The 11,715-nt window shown below is 40.8% G+C and overlaps 1 protein-coding gene across 4 annotated transcripts; it reads left to right on the forward strand.

Annotated features, from left to right (window-relative positions):
* Nucleotides 1-69: 69 nt before the first annotated feature.
* SRSF7 (serine and arginine rich splicing factor 7) lies at nt 70-5,987 on the forward strand. 4 transcript variants are annotated; one of them, XM_059188554.1, is made up of 8 exons: nt 71-235; nt 1,261-1,441; nt 1,719-1,895; nt 2,763-2,837; nt 2,922-3,023; nt 4,464-4,517; nt 5,041-5,076; nt 5,690-5,987. In XM_059188554.1, the coding sequence occupies exons 1-8, from the start codon at nt 208-210 to the stop codon at nt 5,742-5,744; spliced, it is 708 nt and encodes a 235-aa protein (XP_059044537.1). In that variant the 5' UTR covers nt 71-207; the 3' UTR covers nt 5,745-5,987. The 4 variants fall into 4 exon arrangements, with proteins under 4 accessions (XP_059044539.1, XP_059044537.1, XP_059044538.1 ...); XM_059188553.1 differs by having other exon boundaries at nt 72-235; nt 2,922-3,032; XM_059188556.1 differs by lacking the exon at nt 5,041-5,076 and having other exon boundaries at nt 70-235.
* The last annotated feature ends 5,728 nt before the right edge of the window (nt 5,988-11,715 follow it).

Consider the following 11,715-nt stretch of genomic DNA (forward strand, 5'->3'; position numbering starts at 1 on the left):
GTTTCCGCCCAGCTCCTTTGTGCCGCGCAGAACGTCGAAATGACGCATGCGCAGAGAGACGCAGCCGCCGCATATATAAGCGCGAACCCAGACTCTTCCTCGTAGTGCCGCCGGGACCGTTGGCCACTGACGGGGTTTTGCTGCTTTTGTATTCCTTGCTCCCTGGGCACTGCGAGCTGAAAGAGCCGAGCTCGCGGGCCCGTTATCATGTCGCGTTACGGACGGTATGGAGGAGGTAAGAGGCCAGGGCCCGGTAAGGGACGTTGCTGTGGACGTAGTGAGTATTGCGAGGCCGTGGGGTTGGCGCGGCGGTTGGGAGACGGTTATTCCGCGTGCGTAATGGCGGCTTCGGCGCACACCATACGAAGCCGGAGGCCGCGGGGGCGGGGTATGGAAGTCAGCCGGGGGATGGCGGGTGCAGGTCTGTGGTGCGTTCCGTATTAATTCTTGGGCGATTTCATCTCCCACCACAGCTCGAGGCAGGCCGACGATCCCGTTTCCCGGTTGCCCTTCTTCGAGCCGCCCGCCTGCCCCCCCACCCCCCCCGCTCTCGGCTGCCATTTTGCGCACATTGACGACCGTGGTGGCGCATTTCCTTGGTGCTTTCCCGCCACTTTAGCAGACAGATCTGGTCGCAGCCGTAAAATCGGGTGAATTTGAGACTGAACAAAAAGTGTGGCAGCTTCGAGCTGCGTTATCTCGTCAGACAATCGGTCGAATTGAGGAGTGGGAAGGGAGACCTAATCTTTTCGTCTGGCGGCTGGTTTCTTTTCTCTTTTAGCTTTTTCGAGCGCGGTTTATGGCCCTGGGGCGGGGAGCTGGAGTCTGGGCGAGCCTGCGCCTGGGGCGGTTGCCGCGGAGGACGAGAGCCGGCGCAGCCCCGCTCTCCCGGTCCGGCCCCTGCCGGGGCCCGCCCGCTGCCGACGCTGCCGGCCCGCGCGCTCCCCGCGCGCCCGGGGCTGCCGGGACTCGGGGGCGGGGCCGGGGCGGAGCCCGCCCCACGCCTCGGAATATCCTACCACGTGTCTGTGCTTCTGTTTTGGAGGTTATTTCCCTATTAGAATGTAAAGATCTTTGTCATACGCCTAGCTTTTCAAAATATAGTGGGTTTTGCTGGTTTTAAGGCTAAATTAAATCTTTGATAAAGCGTTAAACGAGCTATGCACAGTCTTAAGGCTGGCCTATTTGGGGCTCTGGATTCACTCAAGCTTAGACAAAATTTTGCATAACATGCATTGTTCTATTTGCGTTTTTAAACAGAAACCAAGGTGTATGTTGGTAATCTGGGAACCGGTGCCGGCAAAGGAGAGTTAGAAAGGGCTTTCAGTTATTATGGTCCCTTAAGAACTGTGTGGATTGCAAGAAATCCTCCAGGATTTGCCTTTGTGGAATTTGAAGATCCTAGAGATGCAGAAGATGCAGTGCGAGGCCTGGATGGCAAGTAAGTAAGATGGTTATGAAATTGATGTTTATTAGAATATTCCTCTGGTCTGGGTATTGAGCTAAGTGATAAGCTTGGATTCTGTAGTCTGGAGGAGACTCAGTAGCTAATCATGATTCTGTATGTTTTTAAGATATATGAAGGGGGCACAGAGGTGGAGTTGGACGGGTTTATAAAGATAGCTGAAGTCTGTGAAGGATAAGAGTGGTTGGAAAGTTCTAAATCTAGAAGTGATGTGTATTCTTTTGCATTAGAATTTTGTTGATTTCTTTTATAGGGTGATTTGTGGTTCCCGAGTGAGAGTTGAATTATCAACAGGCATGCCTCGGAGATCTCGTTTTGATAGACCACCCGCCCGACGTCCCTTTGATCCCAATGATAGATGCTATGAGTGTGGCGAAAAGGGACATTATGCTTATGATTGTCATCGTTATAGCCGCCGGCGGCGAAGCAGGTATTTATTTTAATAGAGGAATGGTTGGTATATTAGTTAATCAAGTAATTTTTTTATTAGCAAGGCACAAACTAGTATTTTTCTATAAACTTGAATGTTAATTGTACAGGTGTATTTTACAGTTTTTGTTTAATTAAACAAATGTTACTATATTAATAATCAACCTGGTCAAAACCTTTCAGGTTTCTTCGTTTGAGTCAGTCGCCTTGATTCAGAATGTCACGAGCCTTATGATATCATGCTGAGGCGCCTTGCAAATCCGACAATTAAGATCCTCCTAGACCTTGAGGTGATCAGCATAAGAGGCCAGATCCCCTCGAGTCATCTACACCTAGCTTCACCTTATTCTTTAAAGGGCAGAAAATTTGAGACGGTGATCGCCGTAACAGTAAATTTGGCTTACATTGGGGCCCCCTCCGGTTTAGAAAGAGGAACACCAGATTGACCACATTCCCAACTAGAAAAATCTTCTTGCGTCAATCAAGCCTCACCTGGCTCATTTGGCTGTCAGTTTGATCGTCGTTAGATTGAAGAAAACATCTAGATGCAGCGATCGGCTATAGATACTTCTAGATCGTCTAGATCTACTAGACCATGGGCCAAAGAGGGTCGACCTGCAAACTTGCAAGGTTTATTTTAAATACAAATTACAGTGTTTTATATTATGTAATTCTAAAATGTAATTCAGCTTTTAACAAATCTTTTTTTAGGTAGTAAAAAAAAAATAATAATAATAATAGGCCCAGAGTTTATTTCCAAATGAGACCTAAATTTAAATAGTTTTGAGATTTGATTTCAGCAGAGGCACACAAACTCTAAAAACGAGTTACCATCTAACATTTTGTTATTTTCTAACTTAAAAATTAGGTCACGGTCTAGATCACATTCGAGATCCAGAGGTAGGCGATACTCTCGCTCGCGAAGCAGGAGCAGGGGAAGGAGGTGAGGAAAAATAACTTAAAGTTTTACCAGATAAAGAAATTTTAATTGGACATAAGACTTAATAAACTTTGATTTATTTTTTAGGTCAAGATCAGCATCTCCACGACGATCAAGATCTGTGTCTCTTCGTAGATCAAGATCAGCTTCACTCAGACGATCTAGGTCTGGTTCTATAAAAGGATCGAGGTATTTCCAGTATGTAACATTTTTTTTCCCTTATTTGTATTCAGATTGTCACGTCTTAATGACTGAACTTTAAGACAATGAGTGTCTTAAAGACCTAATGAAATGGATTGCTTCAGAAGATATCTTGAGACCTAAAAGTTGGATTTCTACATGACCTGTAAATGGATGTTACCGTAATTGTACAGATAAAAGCCCAATCAGATTTTTAAAGGGTTGTTGGAGGGGTCATGGTAGAGGATGGTCCAGAGCACAAATCCTCAAGTCCTTCAGTGAGCACTCTGGATAGATACGTTGCTGAACTTTAGAGTCAGATTATGTCTGTCTAGGTAAATGATGCTACCTCTCAAAGGTGATAGTTGCTTGATCTCTGATAAGGAGGCCCAATAAAGGGGACTTAGAAGTCTCTAAGGAGACTTAGAAGCAGTTGAAACATAAATTTTCTTTTTGGAGTGATGGGGGGTGAATTTGAGACCATGGGAAGTTGTTTAGTAGTACACATGTGAGCAGATGTGGCCTGTTTTTAACCAGAGACTTAGACTGAAATGTAAGAAGTTAAAAAGCAAACTAAGAACGTTAGTTTAGTTTTGTTTTTATTCCATTTGTGGAAGTCCTTTTAAGGTGATAGAAGTGGGTAAGATTCTAGAAAATGAGAAGTGGACCGTACTACAGTTGAGTCACTAGTAGGGAATGCCACTGGGAGTAAACTGTTAAATAATACCACAAAATCTTTAAATGTAGGTGTTATAAACTTTTAGTTCACTTGAGAAAACTAGACTCATAAATGTGCTTAATTTGACTGCAGGACCCCAGTGCATGTATTTTAGAGCCAGATTTAGTTTGTTTGACAAATTGTCGGTCCTGAGCCATGAAAGCTTGATGATATAAGGATAAAGTCTTAAGAACCAGTTATGACTTTATACTGAGCTTATCGTCAGAAGAATTGAAGTCTCTGTTTAGGGGTCTATTTGATGTTGGTTTGATTCTTTCAAGATAGAATTAAACCAAACTCTTAAATGAAAACCCGTTTTTAATTTCTTTGATACTGTATACTCTGTAAGAAATGTACCTTTGTACAGGAACTGTGATAATCAGCCCAGCTCACTGAGTATGGTAGAACCAAATATTTGAAGTGGTGGTTCTTTATTTTGACATCAGAGCTTATTGAAAGTGTTACTCGTTTAGTCTTAGGATGATAGAAGGAAAGAGTTGTGTCTTGCTTGGTTTTATTTTTTTTAATACCTTGTTAAAAAAAACACATAAGGTAACCTTTACACCCAGCTTGGGCTCTAACTCCCAACCCCTGAGATTGAGTTGCATACCCAACCCATTGTGTCTTAATTTTAGTTTTTCTATTCTTAGTTTACCTCATAAAGTGCTCAGTAGTGTTTAAAGATTGTTCCTATTAACTAATGGGTATAATTTGTTATTTTTTTTATTAAGATCACGGTCGAGGTCAAGATCAAGATCCAGGTCTCTTTCACGACCAAGAAGCAGGTAGGGTAAAAATCTGATTAATGCTCTTCTAGTTATATGGCACCAATATCCAAAGAGTTCAAAGTGTTTTGTTGAAATTTCAGATGTTAACTTTAAGCCTAGGTGTTGGTGGGACACAGTACCTTATTAGCAAACTGAACTTGAGAACTGCGCTTACGGCCTATTGTGGCTGACTTCCTGGACAAGGAAATGTCAAGCTATAGTGAGGAAGTTTCTGGCTCTGGGATTACATGAAGAGGCCTTGTTAGAACTGATGGGCACATGGAGAAGCATTCTGAGATAATTGTGCTTAAAGCAGAATGTAAAGATTAATTGTGATACAGTGAAGCATTTTGCTCATTTTATGAACAGTTATTACAAGATTGGCTTCTGTTTGCAAAACTGGTAGATTCTTTTTCAGTTTAACTATACAGCCTGACCTTTTAATTTTAAGCTCAGGGCAACTTGGGGGTTCATTTCATGTGATTATAAGAAAGGGATTGGTTAGTATTTTTTCTTAATAGCATTTCTCATGTTTTGACAGCCGATCAAAGTCCAGATCTCCATCTCCAAAAAGAAGGTAAGCTAAATAATTTGTTGCCAAATCTAAACTGTCAAGTGTGGCCTCTGTGGAATTTGTTTTGCTTACTGCTTACTTTTGCAGGCTTTGAGCTCTTTGGAGAATTGGTGCTATATATATTACTAGATACTAAGTTTCTTAGGTGATTGCTTTCCCACTTCAACTTTAGCTTGTATTTTTGATGGATATTTAGTAATGAAATGTTAGAATGATTATTAAGATATTTAGTGCTGTGACCCTTTAACTGTATAACTTCATGTTAAGAAACCTGCTTTTTCCTCCTCATGGGATGATAGGTATATGAACCCACAGTAAGGAAAAATGTTGATGTTGAAATCTTACAGCTAAAATATTATCTTGCTAATTAGTTGCTACTTAATGATCAAAACCTCCCAGAGTTCAAATTGCAATAGTAGCAAGGAGGCTGTTAAGCCTAATCTTAAACAGGGACAAAGGATTTGTATGTAAATATTTTGGTTTTTCGTTTTCTGCTATATAGTGCCCTTGGCCACCTTTGAGTTTATTGAAATTGAGTTTTGCCCTAACATGTACATGAGAAGAGTAAATTTCAGTAAATACTAATCAGTGCCGAACTTAATGTTTTTCTTTTTAGTCGTTCCCCATCAGGAAGTCCGCGAAGAAGTGCAAGTCCTGAAAGAGTGGACTGAAGTTCTCAAGTTCACCTTTTAGGGAAAAGTTATTTTGTTTACATTATTATAAGGGATTTGTGGTGTCAAAAGTGTAACCTAGGAAGGGTATTTCAACAATCTAATCAAAATGGATTTGGATTATTACTCTGTAAATTTCACAGCAGTAAGATAATATAAATTTTTGTTGAATGTATTAACATCCTATGGTCTGAAAATGTGGGTTTTTATTTGGCACATTTAAATAAAATGTTTCTAACTAGATTTTTGATTTGTGTTCAATATTAATACTCAGTTTGTTAAGCTTCAGGGGTAAACCCTGATAACCATATTCATACAGATCTCCATTTCAAAGTTTAATGGTGTTACTTGAGTCGTAAACATCATTAGCTGTAGTATGCATACACTTTGAAAATCCCTTTTTACCCCTAGTGCTTTGGGTAAGATAAGAATTCAAGCTCCCTTAATAGCATAAGTGTATTCTGACAAGTCCCTACATTAATCTCTTGGGAGTTGGTGTTATTAGATAATCAAGCTCTAATGATCTCGGTGTGTCAACCTAGAGGGACCACTGATTCCGAAGGCCATTTAGTTTAGTAAGTGAGGTTTTCAGGCTCTTAGATGAGATAGTGTCAAATTAGAACTCCTGATTTTAGTAAGTTCTACCCATTGTTTTTTTGTTTTCAACATTAATTTTATACCACAACTTTTGCATGTTTGAGGAATTGTCTGAATTTGGGACAAAAGATCTTCATGTAAACCAGCTTTGCAAAATTCTCCAGTCCAAACAATCTATCTCTTGAAATGGATTGCCTTATTCTGAGCAGAGATCTGTTAATCCCAATCTAGGTTTTTCAGTTCCTGACTACCAACATCTTATTTTGCCAGGCTGGTGTGAAAGTATTTAAAGATGTCAATCAGAAATGTTAATGAGACTAAAGCAGTTTTGTAAATCTCACCTACATTTAGCAATACCTTATGTAGTTGTTTTCGTAGCATCTGGTAGATTTAGAATATAGCCAGTAGATTCTTCCATTGAGACTTTTTATCTTTAGTAGGGCAGTAGTAGTTAATTTTGAGTTTTTTGGTCAAGCTTTTACCAGGTATTCACTAGCATTGGTGCAAAATGGGAATACTGGTCTGCATCAAATTTATTTGGTCTGATTACTAGTGCGTTGAAAGATTGGATGCTTTGTTTTCAGAATTTTGACAACTGGCTGAATTAAAATGGTATAAAGCTTTGTGTATAATTGGCAGGTTTATTTGTTGCACTTGGTCAGCTTTAATTGTTCTGTATCGTATAAAGATAAGTTCACTTAATAAATCTGCAGAGAACAAACAATCCTGATATCAATTTTTGAAAGTGGGAGTTTTGAGCCAAGAGTAGGAATCACCGGTAGCTTTGGGATGGATTACTAGCAGCATCCTAGAGATTAGTGCAAAAGGATGAAAAGAATATGGAGGAGGGGTAGGGGCAAAAATGGGTTTAAGAAACAAGCACAGAAAAGTTTTGCCCTTAATGGGAAAGGGAATGCTGGGTGTCTAGGCTAGTACCTTTTACATACTTGACAGCAACCATTTCTATAATTAGTATACATCTTAAAATAACACTTGGATGCAGTGTACTTTTGTTTACAGTTCCAGGTGTTAGGAATGCTAAATTTATGTGACTGACTTGATAAGTGCTAGTCTAGGCTAGTTCCTTCTAAATTTTAAGCCTGGCAACTTGGTAGCTAATTGAATACACCAGTAAGTTGGGCATGGAAACTTACTCTTCCTTTCAGCTACAGAGAAGTGTTGAGAGGTAGGTAATGCATACCTTTGACTTCACAGTGGTAGTTTTCCTTTGGACTTGGAGCTAGGCTAAGTATCAAGTGAAAGGTCCTATCACCTTGCCATGTCCCTCCTGAGGTGAAGGAAATCAGGGAGTTGGGAAACACCATCACTTTGAAACTTGGTTAAATAAATGCTGGTGTAGGATTGTGATTCTCATCTTTGTGTAGCCTATCTTGAAGCCTAAAGGAGCACAGTGACTTCCAAGGTAATAAGAGGAAGTAGAAGCTGTAAAACAGTTTGGTAAAGAGCAGTTAGAGTGAAGAGTAATAGTAAAGAATTCATTAGATCTGGCTCTTCTTGAGCGACCATTGTTCGGAGGCTTTTGGAAGGGAGGGCTGTACAACCTAGAAGATGTAACTGCATAGCTGGGAAGACAAGAAGTAAAGGTCAAACTAACATACTAGGGGCCTGGCTGGTCTTGGAGCTTTTGGAGGGTGGTGAATACCAGTGACAAGCCAAAAAAATGGGGTGAAGATGCCTAGGTTTATGATACGGTAGTATTAAAGTTCTATCTTAAGGGAAGGTGGCAGGGAAGCACCAGTAGGCAGCTTTAAAGCCTGACAGGTTGTTTTTTCCACACCTTATAGGTTTCCTGTTACCATTCTAGTAAAAATACGAAAGGACATTCTGTCAATCCCCACAACAACAGTGCTGCTAACCTCATCTTGCAGAAGAGGAAATGGGTTCAGAAAGATTGCTAATACTTATATTATCCTAGGAGGTAGGAAACATTTGAATCCTACATACCATTTCAAAGCCTTTACTTTTCTAGTCATTAAAGCACCTTACTGCTCCTTTAAAACGAAACCATATGGAAAAATGAGGAAATACAACCTATGATTCTACCCATTGTAGATTATACCATTGCTAATAACTTGGCTAATTTCTTTCCAGACTCAATGAGGAAAAGATACTGGATAGAAGGATAACAAGCATATGGAATGCAGTAGCCAATTAACTGTTAAACCCCCTCAAGGCCAGTTCTCAGGATCTAGTGCTTTTTCCTTCTCCCATAGGCCACTGGCCCAACTTCTCCCATTTTATTTCATTTTTTGACTAGTTAATGCATATTCAAGGTGTATATAGTAAGAAGGCTCCCTACCCCTGACTCAGCACAGTTCTCTCCCCAAAGGTAACCACTATTACCAATTACGTAGCCTGAGCAAATATACATAGTATTTTATTTTTCCTTTTAGCATGAAACAGATATACCTTGTTTTTCTCACTTAACATTTTGGAGTTTTTTCATGTAGGTAAAAATAGTGCTTCCTCATTTTTTTATGTTGCATACTATTTACTTCCTGGACATTGCATTATTTATGCACTTAACTTCTGTGCCCCTTCAATGTGCCAGGTACTGCTAGCCTTGGAAAACAGGTGAACAAGGTCTGTCTTCATGGAGCTTAAGTTCTGGAGAGACAACAAACAGGTGGGTAATAATGTATATGTACAACCATGAGGATGGGGGGAGAGAGGGTATTGTTCGGTGTTGGGTAAAGGTCGTCTAAGGGAGGCCTCTGATGGTGACATTTGCGCCAGGGGGGGAATAAGGTACATAAGCTTTGGGCAGAGGGCACAGTAAACATGAAGGCTCTGAAGGGTTTTGAGTTGGGTAAGGAGGCCACTATGAAGTCAACAGAGGGGAGAACGGGAAGAGCTGGCACAGGAAGGGAGAGGACTATAGATTATATAGGATCTTGTACGCTGTGGAGAGGACTTGCTTTTTTCCCATGGAGTGCTTTTGGGCAAAGAGTAACAGGAATTGAATCAGTTCTCTGTCACCTGATATGAGGGTTCTTTCTCTCTCTCTCTCTTTTATTTATTTATTTATTTGTTTGTTTGTTTGTTTTATTTGACAGGGAGCACAAGTAGGCAGAGCAGCAGGCAGAGGGAGAGGCAGACTTTCCACCTAGCAGGGAGCCTTATGTCCTGGGACTCCGGGATTGTGACCTGAGCAGAAGGCAGCGGTTTAACTAGTGAGCCAACCAGGTGCCCTGAGGGTTGGTTCTAATTACTGTAACAATGCTGTAGTGAATCACCTTGTACAATACATTGCATGTGACCCTGCATATCTTGGATAATCCCTAGAAGTTCAGTTGCTGGGTCAAAGGAGATGTGCATTTATATTTTTGCTAGGTATTGTTGGCCCTGGTGACTAGGTATGTTAGTTTCCGTTTCTCTGTAGGATTGCCTACATAGTATACTTTGTGTAACCACATGGTGGGCTGTCATTTGTTAATTTTACCAATCTTGTGTTGGGAAATGGTGTCTCAGCATGGTTCTTGTTTTTTGTTTTAATTGTGCCAAAATGCCTATTTTTCTCCTATTCTGCAAAGTTTGCACATATTCAAAAGTTTGGTTTACATTCCCTTGCTCTCAACACCATAAGCTTCTACAGTCGGATTCCTGTTCACACGGTAATGGCCTATTTACTTCTCTGCAGGTATGCTGCCAAATTCTAATTGCGACAGCATGTACCAAGCCTTACTCCATTTCCTCATTGCCTGGTACTTAAATATTTGATGAAGGAAAAGTTAGTTAATGGATGAATGAATGAATTCTAATCTGTTAAACCAAGCATATAAAATTGGAACCTCCTCTCTTGTCTGAGACCTTTATAATCACCATTTCAATTAAACGTTCATGTTTCCTTTTAGCCACCTCTAAGACTAACTCTGTCTCCTGTCTGGATCTGCCTACAGAGGATCTGGATCCATAGGCCGCTGTTTACAATGTCCAGCTCCACTCTGCAACTTTAGGGAAGGTTTTTTTCTCATTTGGGTTTAAGCTCCAACAAGAGTATGCTCAGAAAGGGTGTGGAAAATTTCTGTGCAGCAAGTTCTCTGCAGAGAGGGGTGGAGACTTACCTGCCACTCCCAAGAGCTGGTGAGCCCAGGTGAATCGCCTATCCCATGTAAGAAATGTAACGTCACTGGACCAACAGCAGCCATTTTGTATGACTGTCAGCTGCCTAAGGTTACCTGCTGTAATCCTGACCAGTTCTGCAGATTCCCAAGGTGGTTCTTGGTAACCAGAGCTTGCAGGTGCCTGAATGTGATCCTATAGAAGACCCTGTTCGTTTTTATTTTGGGTTGTAACATATCAGGAAATCTGGATTCTCAAAACTGAATCTGTTCAGTGCCAAGAATAAAAAACCTGGCTGTAAAGAAAATATATATGGCAAAGGTAAAGGTAGATGGGCTAGTTTATCTTGGTTATTGTCAAAACGACCATCACCAGAGTTCCTGGGCTCCTGTAAGAACAACGTACTGCTTTCTTTTTTTTTTTTTTTTTTTTTAAAGTATTTTATTTATTTACTTGAGAGAGAGACAGTGAGAGAGAGCATGAGCGAGGAGAAGGTCAGAGGGAGAAGCAGACTCCCCGTGGAGTTGGGAGCCTGATGCGGGACTCGATCCCAGGACTCCGGGATCATGACCTGAGCCGAAGGCAGTCGTCCAACCAACTGAGCCACCCAGGCGTCCCAACGTACTGCTTTCTTAAACTAAGGAGGCTATACTATGCTTTAATGTTTATATTCTTTCAGAGTACAGACTATTTATTTAGATCAGGATTTAGGAAATTACGGCCGACAGGTCAGATCTGGCCTGCTGCTGTTTTCATACAGCTAATGAGCTAAGATAGTTTCTACATTATGTATCTGAAAAAAAGTGTAATAATACTTAATGACATGAAAATTATGTAAAATTCAAATTGCAGGATCCATAAAGTTTTATTGGAATGCAGCCAAGGCTCATTTGTTTACCTGTCATCTCTTGACTTTTTCTGTGTTACAGTGGCATAGTTGAGTAATTGTGACAGATTGTAAGTCACAAAACCATTTACAGAAAGTGCCATTCCTAGTTTAGATATTTATCTTCAACTGTTTACAGTCTTCCATATAATTACTTCAAGATCTTAGGTGCCATTATTGGTAGGGTTGCAGCAGCCTTACCAAGACATACTTTTGGTCCGGGAAGATTGTTTCTCTGTGACTCATTCTTGAGGAAAAGCTTCATGAAGCCAGGGGGCAAATCCTAGCTAAACACTTACGCACTTAAATATGAGTGAAAGCTTTTACTCTAGGGCAGTGGTTCTCACCCCTGCTTATATATTAGGATCACCCAGAAGCCTTAGAAACATTCCAGTGAAGTCAAAA

Source organism: Mustela lutreola, chromosome 9 (assembly GCF_030435805.1).
Source record: "Mustela lutreola isolate mMusLut2 chromosome 9, mMusLut2.pri, whole genome shotgun sequence".
NCBI classification, from domain to species: Eukaryota; Metazoa; Chordata; class Mammalia; order Carnivora; family Mustelidae; genus Mustela; species Mustela lutreola.